Source organism: Halictus rubicundus, chromosome 17 (assembly GCF_050948215.1).
Source record: "Halictus rubicundus isolate RS-2024b chromosome 17, iyHalRubi1_principal, whole genome shotgun sequence".
Lineage (NCBI taxonomy): Eukaryota > Metazoa > Arthropoda > Insecta > Hymenoptera > Halictidae > Halictus > Halictus rubicundus.
The window spans coordinates 4,637,391-4,662,449 of record NC_135165.1 but is presented as its reverse complement, the minus strand read 5'-3'; the positions used below and the strand labels follow the sequence as shown (position 1 = coordinate 4,662,449).

The 25,059-nt window shown below is 41.6% G+C and overlaps 1 protein-coding gene across 5 annotated transcripts in view; it reads right to left on the bottom strand.

Annotated features, from left to right (window-relative positions):
• Rgk3 (Rad, Gem/Kir family member 3) overlaps positions 1-25,059 on the bottom strand; it is a 189,052-nt gene that overhangs the window by 46,421 nt on the left and 117,572 nt on the right. The window contains exons 1-3 of one of the 5 annotated variants that reach the window (XM_076802690.1): positions 21,597-21,710; positions 16,446-17,393; positions 11,225-11,473 (exon numbers count right to left, since the gene is read on the bottom strand). In XM_076802690.1, coding sequence (XP_076658805.1) covers positions 11,225-11,473; positions 16,446-16,704 — 508 coding nt within the window. In that variant the 5' untranslated portion in view covers positions 16,705-17,393; positions 21,597-21,710. Of the gene's footprint in view, positions 1-11,224; positions 11,474-16,445; positions 17,394-21,596; positions 21,711-25,059 lie in introns of those variants that run through there. The other 4 variants (XM_076802694.1, XM_076802691.1, XM_076802692.1 and 1 more) reach the window with 4 other exon arrangements.

Below are 25,059 nucleotides of genomic sequence, written 5' to 3'. Positions count from 1 at the left end.
GAATATAGATTATAAAATAAATAAATATAGAAATAAATTGAATAGCAGAAAGAAAGAAGTTAAACAGTTAATTTTTGATTTGTCACCACTGCTTTAAAAAATATTTAATAAATTATATTCCTTGTGGGCTCACCACGGAACGAGAACCGTCGCTGGATAAAAATGTCTGTCGTTTTCGAGGAGACCGTTTTTCGGAGCGGTGAATTTCGAACAGGATTTACGGGCAGCTGTCTCGCGTGTCTGGGCTTTATAACGAAGCACAAGTGATGCGAATTAATTGAATCGATAAACGAATACTAGGCTCCATAAAGAATACGACTGGCCGCGTTGCGTTGCGCGATCGGCGCGCAACAGACTGCGAATTATTGTTCATTCAAGAACGGCTCTATGGGGAATCACTTTCGGAGAAAATGAAAGAAAACGTCGCTTTTTAAACGCTATATACATGTATATATGTCGAGAACAGAGGTTGCCGCTTTTCCCCGACGGTTAAATGAACTCGCACACGGACGTGGACCCACCACATACGAACGTGACGCGGGCGAGCGATGACGTTCAAGAAAATGCTCGGTGAACCCTGAAAGAAATTTTCATTTTATTTCACTCGGCTAGCCAAGCTTGTAATTAATAATTTTCCGTACGGCAAGGTGCCGGCCATTCGTTGTTGGTCAACATGGATATTCCTTTAACGAACGCCGCAGGGTCCGTCGTTTATTTTTAAAAACACATCTATTTTAAACGTGACGCGAGTCCCTTTTATTTAAATTTCATTACCATGCGACTTGATGCTTCTATTTTTTCTTTTTTTTTTTTCAAGGACAGACTTGACAGCGCGCCTAATGTCGGGTTGAATCGAAGCCGTTAATACAGTCTAAAGTTATAAATTTTACAGAGAAAGACCGACGAGCAAACGTCGTGATTGGAAGTTAATAACAATGTTTCTCGTTTTGGTGAATACAATTTGGTTTTTGGCTTGCCGAAAAAACCTCAATTACGTTGGATCTCCCTCTATATTTTCTAAACAATTTCGAGACAAATACAATTAATTGATACACGGACCGAAAAATGGGGACGTTTATTTATGTATACGCGAGTCGTACTCGTGACGCTTGTAAATAAGAAGCATGACGCGTTGTTTCAACGTTCAGCGTTTTGTTTTATCGGAAAAAAACCGTTCCAGACACGAGGCACATCTTTGTTACAGAATTCTGACGGGAAAAGGTTAATACACAGAAATCAACCTTCCACGAAGTTTAATTGCAATTGTGTTGCAGCCTTAATCGCGTTAGAGCGTAATTGCGTGTGTCAACTAAAAGCTCCGACATCAATCTGTTGTGCGATATTCTGAAATCGGAAAACACAATTACCGTGCCATTTTATGGCTTGCGCAAATGACAAGGCACAAATAACCAACGTTAATAGACACTTTGGGATATAATCACGTTGCTAAATAGAATAACTGTACAATTCGATCAGGATGCTGCGGAATTCACGATGCAATTACTGCAGCTCTGTTCAACCTCATAAAAATGTTTCTGATCCGATTCATAATACCAGAAGACTCCGTATTTTTAATAATTATGAGAAAAATGTTAGGAGAATCGAATAATAATAAAACAAGAAATTTTCCTTTAATGCAGTTTCTCGCACTAACAAATTTTTATTTTGAATAAACATCCAGTTATTAGACGCGAGTCCAGAAACTTTCGTTATCGAAACAAGCGTTCCGCATGCAATATTTGTTTAAAATAACGGAGATGTTTCCAGACGAGTTCCCAGCACACGTTGCGTGCACAATAATATTTTTCGTGCGCAGTAAACATCTGAATAATTCGATCGGCAATCGCGCTCCGATCGAATACTTTTCGGCATGGTCGGCAACGCGAAAAAAAAATCGAAAGTTTGTCGAACAATGCGGTGAAACATATCTCCGCGGGCATTGTCCACGAGAATCGAGACTGCAATCGATACACGCTCGAGAGATTGCGCGCCCCGTGCGAGGGTGACATTTAATGATGAAATTCCCTTCAGCTATTATAGTCTCGGGGGACGGCAAAGAAAGGAAAACTCTGTTTCCTCAGGGTTGCCGACGTAATCAATGCGTTCCCGCGCAGAACGACCGGCGGAAATCGACGACCGGATTAAATAAAATAAACGAACGGTGCAAAGGTAAACGACGCGACCGAAGGGATCTCGCGTACACCCCCAATACCGCTGGCCATCGATCGACGATGTTCAGCGACTTATGGTCGGTCGTTTTATGAAGGGTGTTGTGTGTGGAGACGCGCAGAGCCGGGATGGTCACGGACTATAATAAGCGAGGGACGAAATGAAATACTAAAGACTACATCACCAGTCTAATTCCGACCAGTTCTGTTCTGCCGCGTAAAAGACTATAAATATTTACTGGAGTATGCATTTTCGTTGCCTAATTCGACGGATATCATGTTCAGAATCACATGGAAACAGTACTGTAATACTCATTTTCATTATTTAAACCTTAGCACTCGAATGGCGACTGTAAAGCGCCACTAAAAATTGCTGTGCCATTATTCAAAATATTTTTTACATTATTCAATTTGTTTGTATTCAATAAATTACTAAACACATAACATAACACGAAAAGAAATATATAGAAGGGAAATATTCTCCGTCGGAAGAAATGTTTCGTTTTGGAGTTAAAATAGCTTCGGGTGCAAAGGGTTAATCTGAAGGCTATGGGGTGGAGGATAGAATAAAAATTGCGGTCATTTTTATGGAATATACTTGTACAAAGGTTTTTGTTGCGTTTATGACAAAAATGGGTAAATGCAAAATAGTAAAGGCATTTGAAGAATTTTGAAATGTAACGTCACTGAGAAAAGAAATAAATGTTTATATAGCTCCTGCATCTCGTGATGAGTATAGACAATTTTCGTTTCGCATAAAAATCCGCATATTATTGGCGCACAAAATTCGCGGCCTACTAATATCAATGAAACTTCTTGGGCTTGTCGAATACCGCAGGGAATTTCAGTTTATCGGTATCGGCCGTTGTCAGCAGATAATTACGAGCTGAAAGTATTTTCTGTTCGGCCGAGGAACAATGGTTGACTGGCAGGAGGGAGAGGGAAGGCACGAGTGTCGGAGACAGAACAACGGGAATCAATAATATTTACCTACTTTATGGTAACGAAAACTGTTGACGGGGTGGTTATGTTTGCCCACATCGACACTGAACTGCCTTTCCTCTGTTCGTTGACCCCGCGAATATCCGACCAGAGTCTAGTTAGGCTTTAGATAGTGCCACAAGGCGAACGCTCGATACTCGGCTTCGATGCTGCCATGCTGGAAGAAGTTACGCGGGTTTTCTCTCGCATATTCATCTCGTGATCGAAGCAACAGTTTTAATAATCGTATGGTCCCGTTGAGACGCGAAAAACTCGCCAGCCTTCCCCCGGGGGAACCGTTAATGGCGCCGGCCATTTCGCCGTTTGTAATTAATTACCGCGAGTCCAGGATGCTGCTGTCCGCCATGCAAAAGAGATTAACCTTGCGATGCCACGCTATTTTACTAAATTACTTAAATTGATTAACGGCTTACGGAAAACCCCCCGATCCGAAACCACGACATTTGACCCCAACAATTATGCCAAATAATAAATGTTTCGATTAATTGGTAGACACAGAGGCTACACATTTATTTCTTTTCTTACTACAACTAGTATGCAACCAATATTTTGTGTTACAACTTATTGCAACCAATAAGATTAAAATAATACAACGGTGTTTTGAGAAATTCTTGACTGTATTAGCTTTTGATCATTTCATTTTTGTCAGAAACGCGAAAGATCTGCAAGTCAGGTAATCAATTAACAAATATTTTAGTTTGGTTGTGTTTCCGTGTGAGTGTGTCCATAAAAGTTCGTAAAAAATCGACTGTACAGCTAACATTGTAGAAACGCAAATTTTTCGAACACATACAGGAGGAGAGTATGGACATTGTTCATTCTGCGATAATAAAATGCTTATAAAAACCGTTTAAAAGGATTAACAATCGGTAAAAATTCATTGAAGTACGTACACGCGAGAATCGTATTTAAAGCCAGAAGATTGAAATGCTGAAAGACATGTTCTAACATAATTATTTCGCGATGCAGTAGCGGAAATTGTTATGCATAGCGCCGTTACCCTGTCGAGCCCGTGAAAACGATAAACGCATTAAATTTAGTGGAGGACAACAACAGCAGGGACTAATTAATTAGTTCTCATCGGGAAAACACGGATCAATTAATTCGAGCACGAGGATAATGAAAATGAACGTCTGCCGATTTTCGCGCGCGCGCGCGCGAAACTCGCCTGTGCGCTAAAACGCATGAATATGGATAAGACGACACCGAGAGACGTCCGAACAACTGTTGCGTTTCACATAGACTTGGATTTGTGCGTCCGTATTAATAGCGAATCATTTTAGTCGCACAAACAGTTTATAAATAATCTCAATGACAAACAGATCGAAACCAATCGATAGATGATGCGACGAGCACACGACGAATACAAGGAACTGGCAATAAGTCAAGTCTACGAATTAGCTATTTCAACAGGTGGTCGAATTTAGTATTACCTCGACGTATTAGCGTTGCAACAAGCAGAAAATTCGATTGTTCTCTATTTTACAGCGATGCACACACCGTGAAGTGACTCTCGAAATTAGTCGACACTCTTGTCAAAGTGCCTCGGTTTATTTTATAATAAAATGCTCGCGTCTTGAAGAATACAACCCTGTTTTGATTCATGCAAATTGTTATTGCATGGCAATTTATACTCCTATACGACACACGATCTGTACTTTTATAGATTAATCCAATTAATTTTTGTTTTAAATCATAGACTCGTTTCAACTAATTTTGACACCTGAGCTCCCAATTTTTTCCTTTCGAAATTACTGAAACGATCAACGTGTACAAATTGCCATAAAAATCCAAATGAAACCTGAATAAATTCTTATAATCTCGTTAATTACTGTAAATATATGTATATAAATATTGAATGGTTTTTTTTTACTACCCTGTAGATATATACTTTAATTTTTATTTTTACTAAATATATATATGTCAACGTTTTTGACAGTCCCAAATTTTCTCAACCACTTGCACCGTTTGCACTTGTCGTTACGTTTTTCAAAGTGCAGCGTCCTGTTAAAGGCCTGAGAGTGTAACTATGATTGACAATATTGCTATAACAGCATTTGGAACGCCACTAACAAAGATCTATTCATTGGATCGAGTGCAGTGGGCAGATCGAATTATATTAGCCGCGAAGCTGCGATCAAATTCCCAGTTTCAGGTGCGAGACGGTTCAAGCGACGTTTCGCAGACAGTTTCATTGACATTGATTGTAAGAAGATTTGGCCGAAGTTAGTGGCCGGTGCGCTGAAGCTGCGAGTATTACACGATGCATCTGGCAGCGGTGCCAACTTGATCAACTATTGCCGGACAATGTGAAAATTCTTGTTTACATTGGCGAAAAACAAACCTCCGCTGGGAAACGTGCTCTCCCTTGCAAAAAAGGCGGCGTACTTAACCGTGTAGACATCCTTCTAAATAGAATCGGTAATTATCTTATTTCTTGCTGGCAGAAAGCTGAGAGAACACGGCGAGGTATTAATAGCAAAAAGCTGGCCAGAAATACCCGGAGTCGATTGGTTGATACGTTTCGAATTGCATTAACGAGTTAACGTTTTGTCGCGTTCCATGATGGATTAAAAGATATGTCTAAATTGAAATAGTATTCTATAAATTTTGACTGCACTTCTGAAATATCAAATTCGTAACACAGGTCCCTCTCTCGACAAATAATATCGAAGTTACACGGAGCAAAAACGATTAATCACCGATGGAAACCAAAGCTTTGACATTCGGCCAACTCTCCGAAATTCGCTGCCGTGCAATGCGACGAGCTGTTTAGTTAATTGCGTTAAGACGCGTATTCAAGGTTGGGAACAGGGGACCGTCTTTCACTGGGCCGTGATACACGATATACGAAATCGTATTCGGTTTCGTGCTGATTATAATTTCATATGGAGAGCATTATACGGAGCCACCCCGTCGGCGGTGTAATGAACCGGTGGGTGTAATGGTTGCATAATGAACGTTTTCACACAAGAAAGATCGTCGAAGTCGGACTTCGCGAAGCCGGGCGGAACACCGACGAGCGATATTAATTTCACGAGGCTACGCCCCCGATAAACTTAGCCGCGGCTGTCGTGGCGAGAGTTCGCCAATCGTGTTCTGCAATCTAAACCGTCGCGTAACCGGAAGGCAAACGTGCTCCTTAAACGGTCATTTCCGGGAAATTGTTTAATGGGGAATCACCGAGCAAATCCAATTTTCGCCGAGTACCGCGACCCGTTTGCTTGACCTTTCACCGACGCAAATATATGCTGCACGGGTTTATCAGAAATACCTAATCCAAGGATTACACGAGGAAACGCTTGGGACGCGTGTCGGTCGTTAAAACCCGCGATTACAATTTATTTATGCTCCGCTTTAGCTCTCGTCCGTTGCATCACGATGGCAGACGATTAGTGTCAGCTTCCGCAAGGTGATTATCAAAGACCGGCGTACGCTCTTGGCCAAAAAGCTAACGCGCGCGCGCCATCTCTAATTTGTCAGTTGGAGATAGTTTTCTTAAGTAGTACGAAATTTTCCTTCGTATTTTATTCATTTCTATTTCTTGGATTGTTGTTCAGCAATTTTAACATCGATGTTCAAACGTCGCTCTATTTTCGGCCTCTTAATAGACTTGCATAACTGCAACATACGGCGAACACATGTCCGGGACACTGAATTCATATTTCAGGAGGTCGACGCAGCAGTGCATACTGCAAAACATGTCCATACTTACTTTAATAATGAAAATATGCCTGGTTTACCACGGCGTGCACGTTTGCCGGGCATTAATATCATCGGAAATTGCTGGAGCGTTTACGACGACCTAAATAGAGCTCATACGTTGAAAATGAAATAATTTAAATAAACGAAAAGATTAGAAACTATATCAATCTTCTGTCAGATGACAGAAATATTAGAAAATGACGATGTATTTTTGTTATTGAATAAATACTAGCGTCCTCGACAGATAAAATATTTGTTACGGGTACAAGTAAGCTATTCTAAGCTTCTCCTCATTGTACAACCTGAAGATGCTGCAACATCTTTTCAGTGATCCGCGTATTCCGAGGTCGCAACCTCGCCGGATTGCATATGACAAATACAGAATCGTACATGTGTCTAAAGTTAAAGATTTCGTTCTCGTCGCGAGCGTAAGCAGAAACAGCAGGCAATCTACGGACGCATTATCCGTCGCTCGAGAGCTTACGTGCAAAGATAAATCGTCCAAGTTTCTGGAGGCGGAGAGTTCCGCGCGATAAAATTTCACTCCGCATTTTCAAGCCACTTTTTACACGTAAGAGCAGCCCTCTATCGATTACACCGCGTATTACAACGCGGGTCCGTCCGACAAAGGCGAAACCGCATTAATAATACGACACTCTCTCACGCCACGGCGAAATAAATCATGGATCAAGACGAAACTAGGAAAAACATCAAGCGAATGCCACACTTTTCCATAATTGAACCGTCGCGCGTCGCCTATTCTCGATCAGCCTCGAAAACTGCCGCGCTTCAAGTTTCGAGCAGAGTACCAGCTAGATCTTCAAGCGTAAATAACCAAGTTTACAGTTTGCATTTTGCATCGGAGCTCGACCGAGTTCCCGGAAACTGGGGAACAACCATTACCGGGAATGATAAAATCTTGTTTAATCGCCGGTCTCTGCGAATTAGAATGCGAACGCGCGATTTCGGTGGAATATTTTGGAATTGCAAGAAAATCATGCTAATGTTTCGCATATATATTTGTATGGTGTCCCAAAAATGTATTTCATTAAAAGGGGAGGTTACCGGGGTCATTTGGAGTAACCTTTTCCTTTGCAGAAATGTTCTCCGCGGCTTCGTTTAGGAGTTATTAACGAAAAACATGGACCAATCGGAGCGCGGCTACAGCGGAGGACTTCCCAGATAGCACGCGACGTCTTAAAGAAGTCCGTTTTACGTCCATTTTACGTCTGAAAGTCTTACGCCTGGAAAAGGCGTCTTTAAGACGTCTTAAAGACGTCCGTTTGGGGACGTCTTAAAGACGTCTGTTTCGGGACGTCTTAAAGACGTTTAACGGACCGTCTTAAAGACGTACCGTTTTGTAACAAAGACGTTCCAGGGACGTTCCACGGACGTTCGGAAGCCGTTCGTAGGCCTTAAAGACGCCTTTTCCAGGCGTAAGACTTTCAGACGTAAAATGGACGTAAAACGGACGTCTTTAAGACGTCGCGTGCTATCTGGGTCTGCCATAGCCGCGCTGTGATTGGTCCGTGTTTTTAGTTAACAACTCCTAAACAAAGCCGTGGAAAACATTTTCGCAAAGGAAATAGTTAGTTCAAATGACCTCAGGAACCTCCCCTTTCAAGGAGATACAACATTTTTGGGACACCCTGTATATGATTGAAGTAGTAAGAGAAATTGTAGTCAGACATTTCATGGAAAATTGCGGGAGCTCTCAATTAGCGTGTTCTAGAATGAGAATGTTGTTCGTCTCGAATGTGGTTATCGTTCAACTTACAATAAATAACGTATAAAGAAGATTAACACTTTAACTGCCACGTCACTCACTGACAATGATTTTTGACTAGGTTTAGAAATTCATTTTTATTATAAGATATCCAGATAAACCGTATTTTATGGGAGTCTTTCGAATTCAGAAGGGTTAAGACAGCATCTCCTATAATACATTTCAGGTTTCTAGTTGTGGTTTCATTATTTAAATTAATCTAATTTTGTGAGAATCTCTGGGCTTGATATTTGGCACTTAACGTGTTAACGATACCGATTTAAAGAGGAATCAATGAATTATATTTTAAAATTGTATCTTTAGCTCTACGACTCGAAATATTATTTTGATAGTGTTTTCTGTACAATCGTATATACCGGGGGTCCGAATTGTAGAGATTAAACTGCCTACGATTACAGAAAGTTTCCACAATTAAATCTCGATTATATTATATTATACTCTCTTATCCGCTAACATTTTGAGCTAACAGGTTGAAGCTACCTCTCTCGAAAGCCAGCAAGGAAAAACAAAATCTGCAAACAGAACGGTAAGCTGTACGGCTGCACGGAAATCTCAAGCTGTACGCAGTCAGAGCTCTTTATTCTGAATTTAAAATTATGGTATCCACGAGACGAAGCTACAAGAAACCTGAAGAAAATCGGTGTTTCTATCTGTTGCGCTAGAATCTGTTGCGTCAGCTTGAAATTATCGCTTTCTCGTTCGGTCTCGTTGAAAGAAAAGAGCATGTTCGCGAGTTTTCGTCGTTTGCCGCGGGTTCGTTCGGGGAAACAGCTGTTCGAGATCATGTCCGCGAATAAAGGGATCCCCGAAATCTCGTTGGAAGCCGAGAACCAAGCGGGAATTAACGAGTAAACGACTTTCACGCGCGTTCGTTGGCTCTCTCTCTCTCTCTCTCTCTCTCTCTCTCTCTCTCTCTCTCTCTCTCTCTCTCTCTCTCTCTCTCTCTCTCTCTCTCTCTCTCTCTCTCTCTCTCTTTCAAAAGAGAGCTCGCATGTGCGAGCAAACCGCTTCGGGGAAGTCGTACGACGTCACAACTATAGATACTCTATTTTCGCTTATCTCACCTCTACTCGGCTTCTACACTCTAAACTCTCTCGTTCTCTCTGCGTCCCTCCTGCTCGTTTTCCGTTTCCCTCTCCGGATCCGCTGCGCTCCGCGCCGCACCGCGCGAGAAATGTGTATTTCTGGCTCGGGTTCTCGACGGGCGCAGGGCAGAGCACCGAAGACAAATTCGAACCGGAATCCGCTCCGACCACGAATCACGATAAAGCTGATAGAAATCGCTCGTCGATGATCCCCGAAGAATTCGAGAGGAAAACGATCCCACGGACTCGCGTGTGAAACAATCGCCAGCCACGCGAGAAATTGCACGCGGAAACGGCCCCGGCAACGAAGCCATCCGATGTGTTCGAGGACGTTTACGGCGAATGGGATTCCTCCGCGTCGAGCTTTACTTGGTTCCCATCCATTTTCGAGGAGAGACGCCCCCTCCCCCCCCCCCTTTCCTCTCTTGCCCGGCCCTTTCTCAACGGTAAACCCTTCGAGTTTTACCCTACAACCACCAGTCTCGGAATTTCATTTCAACCACTTTTGCCTCTTCTAACTTTTCAATTATAAAGGTTCGCGGAGACGAGATACGAAAAACTAAGAAAAGTGACGTAACAAAAATTTTCGATCGACGTAGAAGCGATACAGTTTTTTATACCATTGTTGATGCTACGGCACGATCTATGGAACAATATATGTCACACACGGTTCTGTTATTTTATACTCTCTTGCCGTGTTTTATTCTACGGAGTGGTCTTACGAATGAAATATGAAACATGAACGCGCCGTATAGGTTAAACATGAAAACGAATTTCATTCAATTGGGAAATACACATACGTTCACAGTTAGATGTGAAAAGGAATTCAAATCCGATGCTGTAGAAAATATACTAAGTTAAGAAAATGTACTAAATAAAAATAGAATTAAATTTTTAGAATGATCAATGTACGCGAATAATTGTGGATTTTCATTCAGAAAACGAGTGCAACTTCTTTATATACAGCTTATTAAACTATGCGAAGCTCCTCTGCAAGTGTTTTCGACAAAAGAAAAGATGAATAATATATTCAGTAGAGATATTCATTGATATTCATAGATATTCACCGAAGGTATTAACCCTCCGTATGCTGTGCCCGAGTCATTCCTGACCCGTCGCGGTGGGGATAAACTCGAGCGTGTCAATATGTACAATTTTATTCCGATATAAGACGACGCTTTTATATTTCGAAATAAGAAAATCACTGTCCCCTCTTCCTCTTCTGCATCCTGAATACGACGAAAGTGGGTCCCGAGCCGTCGTCTTATATCAAAAGAAAACTATAGAGGGTCAGAAATGACCCCGGCATAGCCTAGAACTCGCAGGAGTCTGAGAATTAAATAACAACCGAGTTGCAATTCAGTCCAGTTATCAGATATACCCTGTGTCGCGTTTGTAACGTCTCAGTTTATAGCAGAAAGTAAGTATCACGATTATGGGTTCAGGGTTCAGTATAATAACAATTTCTTACAGCCTACCTTTACTGGTGAGATTGAAGCTTCTAAGCCTGTAACTGTCCTCTTCCTCGTCGTCTTCCATCGACGGCATATGCAAACAGGTGGCGGGAACATTTAAATATACATTGCTCTTCCTGCGATGAGTACGTTGCATGCTTTGCCCTCTTCGACTATCTCTTCTCTTGAGGCGGGGACTGACGTCATTGTCGGTCAATCTGGGCTCGCTGCTGCAGTGAGCCGACTTGACAGTGCATTGGTGATGTTGCACGGCTGAAATCGAAGATCAACCAAATAAATGGACAAACATTAATCATTCAATTCAGTCGATAATTAATAACCATCCTAGAACTCCTTCATCTCACAATTTTAACACAATCTTTCAAACTGTTCAACTAAATCCTTGCCCTCTTTGCAATCGAAATGAAATTTTGTTCATTTGCGATGAATGTTTCGGCACTGAAATAAATGTAAACGTTCAACAAGCTTTTTTGTTCATTGAAAAATGATAAAAACCGTAACCGTTTTACGGTATTGCATACTTCAGAAAATTCTGCTATTCTCTGAATTAAAATTGAATACACTGTATGCCGAGGTGAGAACATAAATTATTAGAAAATAAGATTTATTTATATCTTGGAAGAGGCTTAGGGCCATTCACTGTTTAGGCAGGGGGTTAATCAGCCGTGAAAAAATCACACAAGGTGTTAAAAATGATGATCTATTGAATTTCTGCGTGTTGCGATCGTAGAGTTTAGCCAACAGTTTGCAAGATGTCAAAGTTATCGCAGAATCTGCAGCAAATAGGCGTTGCGCAACCATACGTTTACGCCGGTCTATAACTGCGCAACACCTACACGGTGCTTGGAAGCTTTTAAATCTCTCGAAAAGCGTGCGTGCAATAAAGTTTTTACGGTGGGTCATTCTGACCCAGACCCGCCCAGCTTGTTGAGCAGCCTGTACACTTCGCCCTTCGTCGAGCGAATTTAAAAACGGCTGGTTAGACAGGGGGTCAGAAGCACTGAACAGCGTGTGGAGCACCATGCTCTTTCACATATTCACGTGGCGTCGATACGCGGTAGGTATATCCGCCACGCACGATGGGGATTGATCACGTGAATATGCTAATGCGATCAAAGACCTCGCAAATTCTCCAGGGAGGGGGCAGCGTAAATCCGTTCATTCTTCGACATAAATATATTCGGGAACGCTCCTCGACCCGCCAACAAACGAGCCAAAATGCGAAAGCGTTGAAGTCGGAAAAGCTACTAGACAACAATAATAATAATTTAAAAAGCTATGACTACTCGGACAGAAAGCACCCTAACACGGACGCATTGCCATTTGCACTTTGCATTAACACGGTGACTGCCATGTCACCCATATGTGGGTGACGGAATTATTTGTCGAGGTCTTAAAACGAATTTTTACGTTAATATATTCATTGCACCAAATTTTATTAGGATCTGTAAAATGCAAGAAAGATGGATGACTACTGAACATCATACATTTAATTTTTTCAATTTTTATTTCATTGAATAACTTAAGTTTGATTTTATGGAATTTTTGAGGCTTCTAGTTTGTCAGTCAAAGTGTTAAACAACTCAAACGAGACTTCCGCGACGCGTAAAAATATTTATCCTATTTAAAATGTTTATCCTGTTCGTACTCTTATTGATTTCGTCGAATCCTTTTAATTATCCCGCGTAACGCGCCGTCGTCTAACCAGTTTCGAAACGCGAGGCTGATTACCGATATCGAAGTTAATCGGCGTCCGACGAGCCGCTAATTACAATTAAGCGTACATCAACAGTGCCGATCGTGCGCGTTTCGCGCGAGCAAACAGGATCAGCTCGGACAAATAAAGGCGACCGATGATATTTAACACTCGAGTCGATTTTTCAACAAGAACGCGACCGTTCAATTTGCATGCTAGCAGCCGTAACAAGCGTCCCTGTCGATCAGAAAGTAATCAGACTCGGTTTAATCCTTGATCACTTTGGCTGCGAGAGTTTATCAAATTGTCAGTGGAAAACAGCTGCATAAACGCGACCATTCCAACACGAAATCATACGTTTTTTTTTTTTCTTTTTTTCGGAAACGGTACGGCGGAAAGCAGAAGCGCCGGCTCAAAGTTGAAAGTTCAAATACTGCAATGTGCGAAGCAGTTATCTCGTGTGGTTCGTTGTGAATAATACGGCATCTCTTGCTGCGACACACTGCGTTCGAAAACTCCCACGACTGATTTTTTGTTTAAGTCGGTGGCACGATATTCAGTTCACAGATTGACCCAATTAATGTTAACCTTTGCTGGACTTCTATATTAATTCTGTATAGTATCGATTTCTGTGAAATTATTTCTACTTGTTGCAATTTTAAAGTTAGAACTTTAAAAGATTAATTTTTGAAATATTAAGAACAAGGGAACCAAGACTTTGAACATTTTTTTGTGAATTTACTGTAGACAGATATTGAATAAGTGACAATTTTTGTTTAGAGGAAGATATAAAATAAAAAGAATTTAGGGACATACAAAATGAATTTAGGGAGTGTGAATATGCCTTTTCTGGATTTTATAAGCAGTCAATTTTATGTGTGTTTTTAATTTCCTTTTGCATAGATAGATCTAACTCTGTCATTCCTTCAGAATGTATTCTAGTTTCCTATCGCATTCATCGACGTGCATAAATTGTGCTGTGGCGGCACCTTCCGTCACATTAAGAGGGCTAATTACACGACGACACCTTTCCCGCAACTACTCGATACGTCACCGATATGTCTACAGGGTGTGTTAATAAGAACTGACATCGAAAACAGCTTGTAACCTGTTGGTCGTATAACTATGATATCTCAGGAAATATGATGTCCGACATAATTTAATTGCATGCATCCAAGTCTCTCGAAATGCATCGTACAGTGACCACACGTTCTAATTTGTTTGAAATGATTTCTGATACAACCAACGAATCACGAGTTATTTTCAGATGTCAGTTTTTATCGAGTCACCCTGTATATATACCTCCCCAACCATTTTTTGAATATCTACCATCTAAAGCAAGGTCTGCGTGATAGCCTCACTGACGACTCCTCTAGGAGACCCAGGGTAAAACATTGTCTTCAATATTTGAAATTTGATAAACGTATGTAAACTTTACGACCGGATGCGGAGTAAATGTTGGCAATATAGAACATCGTAAAACCTCGATAAAAAAAAAGTAACGAGGGAAAAGAAAAATTGCTATAGTTTTAATGAGTTTTCGAAATTGGGTGTTCCATATTACTAGACTACCGATTTTGTGCATTAAAAATCCGTAACTTGAAACAGTATGTGTCCTATGAATCTGTATGAATTCGTAATTCACATTTTCCTACGTTTATTTTATATTTCCACGAACAGAATAAAATTTTCGACACAAGTACAGCTTTTCCCGCTAATTGACAAAGTAACAATCGAGAGACAGATTCATTTTCCCAATTTTAACATCTGTTGCAATAAACAATCTGAAAATCTCGAACTCTTTTACTGTGTTCTCGGTTCCAGCAGAGTAACAAGTTACGGAAGCATAAAATCAGTTCAGCTATTACTCGGCTGAGTGTTCTAATGCCAAGAGTTGAGTCGCTCATTTGCCAAATCGATTAACTCCGGAAAGTAAAAGGCAAAGTTCTTTCAATTTTTGTCAATTGTTTGGCGTCGACCGAAGGTCGGAGTCGCCGGGGGGCCGGGACCACTCAGAAATGAGCGCGCGAGGAGGCAAGGAGAGACGGGAGAATTGAACCCTTGTCCTTCGGGAAAATGCACTTTATTTTACTTTGTCACGACGCACGAGGTGCGAGGCACTCGAGAGCGCGAGAGAGAACGCGCGCACGAGAATCGCGAGCCGGCGAACGTACGGAGATCTTGCGCGTGCAAACGTCTGCCGTCGGATTGCGAAGAGGAAATCTTGAGCGGCACGAAAAGCGTGCCGCCGCGAGACGGAGATCTTCTACGCGGACGCCGGAAATCTTGTCGCGAAACAGAGTGCACGTAACGCGGCGCGGGAGATCGCGAGAATACTGCTCCCGAATGATGCGAAATCGCGAGAGTCTCAGAGCGCGAGAAATGAGAATCTCTACTTATCGAGACGAGAGCGGACAGACGAGCAAACGTGCTAGAGCGATACCTTGCGATTGATGAGCGTTCAGAACGTTAAGAGAGCGAGTGTTGACATACGCGACAAAAACCGTATGAAATAGCGGTCGCCAGTTCGACAATAGGCACCGAATTCCACAGCTTGAATCCTGAACATCAATCAATACCGTTAAACCTAATTACGAGACTGCGGATCTTTATGCAAAATATTTCTCTCATCGGCGGTATAATTAAACTGTAAGAAATTATATTACCGTTTGAAATTACACCCACCCATTTTTATCGTAAATGCATAAATTCCGCAGTCTACTAATTATTAAATGTAAACAGTTAAGCATTAATCAAGTGTTTTGACATTTAAAAAGAAATCTCGACAACAATATACACAAAGCACATGCCACCCACGTACAGTGTTTCCTCGATATATGTCGCAAAAACCTGGTCGATAAAAGTCGCAGAAATATCCCCACTACCGCAGGGTATTCTCCGTGAGTGTAAACATAATTACGACGATAAGCGTGGATCAAAGAATAGTATCTCCTACACTCTGCACCACGAGAGAACCGTACCGCGTGAAAAACGATTTTCGTTCGTCGCTGCGCATCTTCGCCCTGATTGGTGGTATTCCCACTCCGTACGCTCCCTTCCCAATGCACAGCACATGCGCGCAGTGACGCCACGCCATACCGGGTGTTCACACAGTATGGTCACGATTTCCTATACCCTATATTTCCATGCTAATCCGTTTAATTACGGTACACCGCGTATATGAAGTGGAGTGGGAGTTGTGAGGTTCGCAGCACCTTCCGCGGCCAGTCAAGCTGCGCGAAACGGTACGGTTCTCTCGTGGTGCAGAGTGTAGACGATACATGTCGTCAAGACCCTTGTTGTTGACATATATCGAGAAAACACTGTATAATCAACGTGTCAACCGATCTGACCCGTGAACGATTCAGTTATCGTCGAAGGTGTGAGAGGAACATCAATCCTAATAGGATCTGCAGCCCTCGTAGGACCTGCAGCCCTTGTAGGGCCTCGTAGAGTCTCCAGGAGGGACTCGTCGAGGTGATCATTCTTCCGTAAAGATTAAAAGCTGTTAAGTTATCGTCGCATTACCTTGGGAAGTTGCTCGGCGTCGACTGCTCCTATTTGCGTCGGAAATACGAGCACTCTGGGACCTGGTGGCAGATCTGCGTCTTCTGGTGGGTGAGCTGCTGTCGGATGTACCGCTCCTACTGTCCTTCACCCTGTCGATCCTGTCTCGTACCCTGGCGCCCGTGGAAGGCAACACCACCAACATTTGTTCCATGCTGGAGAATTCGGGAGCACAGATCGAGGCTGACCTGGTCTTCCTCCGTAGCAAGCTTTCGGCCATCTTGCCCCCGAGTTTCTCTACGCAATCCCTGTAATACTGTCTCTCGGCAATTTCCGACTCGGAAGAGCTCCTCAACGAGAATCTCTCTCTCTCTCTCTCTCTCTATCTATCTCGCGATAGCTCACCGTTTCGCTATTGATATTTCAAAGTCAATTTCCTCTCTGAAACCGTCTCCTATTGCCCGTTGAATTTTTTATCGGTTCCCGAGCGTTTGAGCTCGCGCTCCAACGTTTTCGTTGTACTTAGGCGACACACGACAGCCAAAAGTAGGGTGCTCGTTCCCCGCGAGGCACACACGCACACCGTAGACCTTCCCCTGTCCCGCACTTTTGCCCTTTCGAACAATCAAGATTCTCGGGTCGTGCTCGGAAATTGCCCCCGGCGGATTTACGTGCTCCCGGAAGAGTAATCTTCCGATTGGAGAACCACTAAGCTTCCGGTCGCTTTGATTATCCACGGAACAGACGGTTCACGCAACCACACTCTCACGCGTGGGCATACGTACACCGTAGGGACGCTTTTTGCTACCTTTTTCGGATCCAGTCTTCCGTTCAAAGTTTTCACGCGACTCGTATACACACAGACACGCCGACACTTATCGATCGAGTGTGGGAAAACAATGGCTGTGGCCTTCTCTGTCCTTCTTGTGGTACGAGGCTCGAGTGCCTCCCGCTGACGGAACTTGAATTCTGAAGCAACACGTGGTATCGCAGACGTTAATTGTAACGGAACGGGACGGATCCGGTGAACCGTTTAAATCTCGGCCGACTCGCCCGACGGCTCGGTAACCACTGCGAAAATTAAGGGCCCCCTCCAGCTTACCGATCCGATTCTAGCCGAATTTTTCCGAACTTTTTACCAGCAAGCTGCCGAGCGTCGTACTAGGTCGTGTATTGTGAAATAACGGATGCTAAATCGTTTGCAATTTTATGAGGATTTTTTGTTGAATTTTACGATCTTGTTTCCAGAAAAGAAATCGGACGAAGAATTCTTCAAATTCGCGGTGACTTGGGACGATTGGTGAAAAAAAAAAGAATAACAAGTTTTTCTCGTAAGCTGTTAAATAGGAATCTGACGCGTCTGACCATGGCCAACCAATTCTACATATTGTGACTCCTGGGACAAGCGGATCCGTCGAACAATTGAATACAATAGGAAAAACATCGAACGTTGAAAATATTTGGGAGAAGGTAAATCCAATTAAGCAATAAAATCTGCTCAAGTTCATTTGTTTAGGAAGATTTCTTAAGAAATTGTCCCGCGGAACTTTGATTTTCAGATTCTTTAGAAATAGGTGTGTTTTGGGCGAACACATGAATTGTCTAGAAAATAAAGGGCCTAGCCGATTAAGATGGTCAAAACTGCCCTTAGAGGTTTTTCAATGATTAATGAACCATTCGAAAGCTGACCCAGAAAAACCCCTCTGAGCAAAATTTCAACCCCCTATCTTGCCTGTGAGGGTAGTTACAGGGTAAATTAGATTTCGCGCTTTTCCGCGCATTCCCCACACTCTGATGCTTCCTAAAATTCTGAAAAAAATGTGGCATATTTTGGATCCTAGGACAGATTTTTGAGAATTTTTTCAGATTTTTTTCTTGCAAACTGTGGTCGTAAAAAATGAAAAACCTCAAAAAAATCGGAAAAATGTACATTTTTCAAAAATATGAAAACATGCTATTTTGCTGTTTAGTGCCCCGATAAAGTACCATAACAGGCAGTGTCCTCAATTTTTTTTAGATTTTTTCTTGTGGGCACTTTTTGTCCAGACAAGAAAAACCGAATTTTCTTCGGTTCGTTCTCCTAATAGCAGAAACGGCGAAAAAATTCGGTTTTTCTTGTCTGGACAAAAAGTGCCCACAAGAAAAAATCTAAAAAAAATTGAGGACACTGCTTGTTATGGTACTTTATCGGGGCACTAAACAGCAAAATAGCATGTTTTCATATTTTTGAGAAATGTACATTTTTCCGATTTTTTTGAGGTTTTTCATTTTTTACGACCACAGTTTGCAAGAAAAGAATCTGAAAAAATTCTCAAAAATCTGTCTTAGGATCCAAAATATGCCACATTTTTTTCAGAATTTTAGGAAGCATCAGAGTGTGGGAAATGCGCGGAAAAGCGCGAAATCTAATTTACCCTGTAACTACCCTCACGGGCAAGATAGGGGGTTGAAATTTTGCTCAGAGGGGTTTTTCTGGGTCAGCTTTCGAATGGTTCATTAATCATTGAAAAACCTCTAAGGGCAGTTTTGACCATCTTAATCGGCTAGGCCCTTTTATGGGGGTCGTTTGCAATATATTGACGAGAATCATTTTTTTTTTTAAATTAGTATCTGCAGCAGTAAATATTCTAGATATTATTTTTCCGGTATGAAGAACGCCCGAGGGAAGTTGCGAACAATTCGTTTTCCCGGTCAAAAAGACCTGCTCGCTACTGTTTTCTTCTTTTTTTTCTGAGGCTTCAAAGTTGCTTCTCTGTCGTATATTTCTTTTTCCAGCACGCACGTGCAGCGTTAATTAATTTGTCCGTATAAGAATAACTTGCGACCAACCTTGCCGATAATTAACATCAAAACTCCCGAGTAAATAATGTAACATATTTTTACATTTTTTCGAAGCCCTTCGTCTCGCTGAGATTTCCAAACATTTTGTCAATGCAGTAACGGTGGGTCTTGGTTTTCGCAAAAATTGTGATCCGAGCATAATAGCATAATTCTCGATCTTTTGTGACGAATGTACTCGTTATACACAATTAGTTCAGAATGGCAAAACAGCATTTGTGATTTGATAGGCCTTACAATATAGCAATAAATAGATAAATTTTTGCGATTTCTTATGAAAGTAGAAAATACTTACACGACTTCAGGTATAATAAAAATTTAAAGCGAATCATTTTGGCAAATTGTTGTAGGTCATTCTGTAATTTCAGAAAGTTCGCGATAAAAATATTAATGCAGCCACTGTGTGAAGATATTACGGACATAGAAGATAATCTTGATATAATCACAATGAAATGCAATTCCTTCGCGGAAAGTGTAGACAATATGAAATGTCTTCCGTTACTGCATCGTAAAACGCTGTTGGAACCGTCATTCCTCACCCGTCAAACTGATAGACGCTAATGGAACCCCATGGGCGTCCCGCAAAGCCTCTATAAGGACAATACCAGTCTATTGATCTGTTTTCTTTGAAAGTGAATGATGCATTTTATTACGCTTGAGGTGCAACGTTAAGTGGAAGAGATCAACCTATGCGCGGCCCTCGGTGTTTACGAGCTTCGGCCGCTAATAGCGATCAGAAATTTTGCAAATTCAGAATTCATGCTCATATGACCATTACAATCTCTAATATAGCACTCAACCAATCGGCGTCGGTCAAACAACCGGTTCCAAATTTTTAAAATTATAAAAATGCTTCGAAGAAAAATGATTCAATAAACATCTACACTCAAGTATATATTGGCGACAAAAATTGCACAAAATCTATATAAATTGAATACTATTATTCTTCTAAGGACCAAAACGCTAGTCATTTTTGTGCTCGGTAAACTAATTATTTTTTTAAACTAATTTTCCAATCGAAAATATTTTGCGAACGCACTTTCTCGTACCTCAATTAAATTTGTAACGATCTATTAGTTGCATTTAGATAATGTAACCACAATTGAATCGGCAACAGGTACAGCAAAAATAAAAATTGTATTACCGAGTATTCCTAAGTATTCCTTGCTATTTCGACCCCCGTTATTTAAATCTACCGTGCTATTAAATGCAGTGCGCTCATTAACATTTCCTGAACGCAGATACACGCTTTCGCAGTCAAAGAGTTGAAGGAGAACCAGCGTATTTAATTCTTCTCATTATTTAAGAAACGAGAACTAAGTAAACGTTCATTCAACATCCGTGGTCAATGAGCAGAATAGTTTTCTCCGCAATCCCATCCAACCTGATCCTCCACCACGAGGCAAACTCACGTAACTCATTCCCCGACAACATATCAAATATCTCTCAACTTTATCACACGCTGCACCCGAGTGTGAATCTCTAAAGACGAGCACGATTGTAATGTTGTTTTACCGTGTTCGTAAAACAAATATTAAATATCAGCGAAAAAATAATACGACTTCCAGGGGTTGAAATCTAGAAGGGTAACCGAACTTTTCGCTCGAAATCAACGCGGGAAAATCGGAGCTGCGACGTGGAAAAATAAATTCGTTCCGCGTACTCGAAACACTGTCGTACATCAAAAATTCGAACACAAATAATTACAATATACTCAACTGATATATCTCGGCAGAATTAAAACATGCATTTCATTCTCCACAATCAGAATACACTGCCAGTTCAATCACTATTAAATTACTTTTGTAATGTAAAACATTTTCCAAAAACTATATCCCACTTCAACCACACCAGGACGGACGTTTCAAACTTAAATAACATTCCTACTTAAATAAAATCTAAGAACTCCGTAATTAAACATTCGTACAGCTTCAAGACCGAAAACTCTTCTCAGAAAATCGACTAACAATCACACTGATCGGAAAGAAAACGATACTAACCCCTAACGAAACGATCGTGCAGCCCCAAAAGGGGAAGCTTTATGTAAATGATCGAAGAAAGCCTACCATCCCCTAAAGAAGTATCGATACGACTTGGAAACTGGAGGCTTTAGCTAAAAAATCAACCCCCTAACGAGATATCCATACAGCTTCAAAATTGATAGTTCTAGCCAGAAAATGACTAAAAATCGGTCGAATGGAAAACGTACCAAGAACGTGAAGCTTCGCAAGCGTGTGTACATACAATTCAGCATCCGTTCGTTCGTCTCGAGCGAAATCGTGGAACCGGTGGACGGGCGAGTTTTCGGCGAGAGAGAATGATTTTTACACTTACTATTACTTCCGGTGGCCGGGGATCTTGCCGCTTCCGGTGGCCGGGGATCTTGCCGCTTTCGTTCGCCTTCTTCTGAGCTGTTCCGTCACGTGCCTCGATACGGTTCTCACTCCGAACAAAGAGCACAGAGCACGGTGACGCACGTCGGACGTAGCGCAGCAGACTGAGGCATCGGGGCAACGGCGTCGCGACGCGACGTCGGGCGTCCCGGATCCTCGGCACGCCTCGTCGAACCTCGGCAAACCTCGTGCTGGCCGGAGTCCAACAGTGTAGGTTTTCGACGGCGTCGTTCCACCGTGCAGCGTCGTTTCGAAGCTGCAATGGAATCGGCGAAACGCGGCCCATGCTAGCTCAAGGGAGAATCGTTCATTACCGATGATTAGGGCGTCCCACGGTTCGTGTCGTTCCTTATCGCGTTCCTTGTCTACTGGCTGCGCCAAATATAGCGATTGCTTTATCCCCTCGTTTAAAAAAAAATATTTACTTCTGTCACTTGGTAATAAAACTGTCGTTTCTAGTGCATCGAATCGGCCATTACCATTGATTAGGGCGTCCCACAACGTTCCACAGGCTGCCCCAAATACGGTGCTCTCAAATAAACGGTATTCTACGTTTTTAAAATGATCTTTCAGGAAGCCTATATCTTCGGCTCATGTTTTAACCGAAACAATGTAACATCCAAGTTCTTCCTTGCATTAATGTTCCTTGTTCTCTGTATTATTCTATTCTTCATTCGACCAACAACGTTTGAACAAAAGCACGACCAATATAAACAGAAATATAAGTATCACTGTTTCGGACATAAAATTAGCTCCGAAAAATGACACGACTGGTGGAGTGACATAATAGTTCCGAGTACCGTCCGAGTTTCGCAACATCGCTTCCCTAAACCCGAAACAGTGAAAAATAACTCGGCTAGAGTGCATAGATCACTTTCCGGGAAAGTTAAAATCGAGATTGTCTCTTTTAATTCGAGAGTTGGCGGATCACTCTCGCCATCTTCGAAACGCTAAAGGTTTTAGGAGTCATACGATGGGTCTATAAAGGAGCAGGTCGGAAGTCTTCCTCGGGCGCTGGTCTCTTTGTTCAGTTGGCTGCTGAAACTTCTCCTTTGTTTGCGTGGTTAATGGATCCTTTTGGCTTAACGCTGCTCTAGACGCGCTAATTTTACTGCCACGGATAAGCGCACGGACGACACGTGTCGTCCAATCGAAACGTGGCAGATTTTTATGGTTCTAAGTTGGCCTAACATCTTAACAAATCGAGCCGCGTTAACCCCGCGACGAAGAGTTCAAACAGAATTTACTGGACACGAGTATTATTGATTTTTCATCAAAGAAAAGAAAATTCTATTCCCTTCTTATCAAAATCTAAGCTTTAAAATAAATATGGACATACGACAAATAAAATTTTCTTCTTGTACGATATTATTACAAAGACAATGGTTGTTAAAAATTGTAGAAACTACTTCAAATAGAATCTTTATTTCAATTTTGACGGATTAAAAATGAAACAGTACTAAAGCTAATGAGAAGGCTGAAGTTCCCGTGAAATTTCAAGTTCAGTTCCATTTCCGGTTTGAATTTCGAGCGCCGATTTTGGTCGTGCGCGCTTGAAATCCCCAGTACAGTTTTCGTTGATCGTTTTGCTCGCTAAAACTTTGGCACTGATCCCCTTGATTCGGTTACCGTCATCCCTGTGACTCCTCATCGACAAGACTAAAGTAAGGCTTACCTATTCATACCAAACCCCATGATACGATGGGTATGGCAATGCAATTACGCCACACTCTATCTGGAACCGCGGCTCCTCGATCCCAGCAGTCTGCTTGTACATAGATAGAGTGATGTCAAAATTGATTAATTAGTTCTGGTCATGTGGAAGCTAAGAACGAGAAATATTCTAATTCGCCGAGACAGCACAGAACAGAATTCAAAAGAATAATTACTACTTTTCTTTCGCACTATTGACATTAACTCTAGAATTTACCGAATGTTATTTACCTCTAGAAATAAAATTCCATACATGTATCATTAAAATTTAAGAATTAAATGTCGAATATAAAATGAATACGACCAATTTCTTTCTAGGAGATTATTAAGGACAAAGATGTTCGCAGCTGTGGAGAAGATCGCGGAGCAAGGGGTTAATTTAGTTGGGCGATAACGATTTTAAGAACGTTCCGCAAATTCTGAGTAAAGGAAAGATGATTGCAGATAGAACTTGATAAAAGCAGTTCCAGGATTAAAATGAGCTGAAACTGGTGTGAAACACGCGTCTTCAAAATGATAGCATTAGCTGCCTGGCCGTGTAATGGACGTGGCTCTTTCTTCTTAATTACCGTCGAGCTCGCTGACAAAGAAAAAGTAAGAACGAGCATCAGCAGCAGCTTTGTACGAAACTCGACGTTTTCCACGGAACACGATCGTCATGCACGGAACTAAATGAAAGGCAGTGCGAGTGTAAGATAACTCTTTGCACGCGAATTGCCAACTGGGTTAATACTCGGCGCAAAACTGCGGCTGACAATATCTGTTTTCCTGTGGAGAAGGATTTCTTTTCGCGATTATGTTCTACAATAAACTTCGTGGCACGATTCACTTTCCATGAATTGTATGATGTCGAAATGATTCGTGTTAAATCGCACTCGATTCCCAGCGATTAAATCCAGTGAATATGTTATATTAGAAACAACATGTAGTGGGTTGATAAGAAATTGAGGGAAGATGGTTAGAGTGTGGTAGTCGCCTGACTAGCGCACTTCCTGACGAGTGCTTTCGTACATCGAAAGAAAAATATTTATCGTGGAGGGAAACAAAGGGCAATAGAGGGTGGTGGCAAGGAACCGAGGTGCGAGTCGTAGGAGTTGACGCTTGGTTACTGAAATAGCGTTAAACTGCCACAAGTCAAAAATACACGTGCCACATCGCTTAACCCTAGAACTCCTGGGGCGGCTCGTCGAACTCATAAGTCGAAAAATTTTTAATTAGAATCGCGTTCCTTTGTACTAATCGTTTCCGGAAAATTATTCATTTTTATGGAACCACTCGATCAGAAGTTTTGCTTTCCTGGGGCAGTGGATCGATATCTTCATATTTTCAATACATTTCCGTGCTTACTTTCATATTGCAATTAATCTATTATGAAACGTGCTCCTCTAGCTTCGATTTACACCCCAAAAATTAAAATCTTGTGGGAAGGCGTCAAGAAACATTTCAAATCGAAGAAAATCAATTTTTATAATAAATTGCAATAGAAAAATGGTTTTAATATAAACAGTACTGTTCATTAGACTCTCCTGCGTTCGTATGTCCATAATAGATCTGACTAGAATCGCGTGATAATTAAAATGTAACAAGAAAACTATAAAAACGAATACGTTAGGAAGGTGTAAAAAGAAACATTGCTAAATTGACCGTTAACGATGCATATAGAATAAGTAATTTTTTCGATAAGTAAAGAA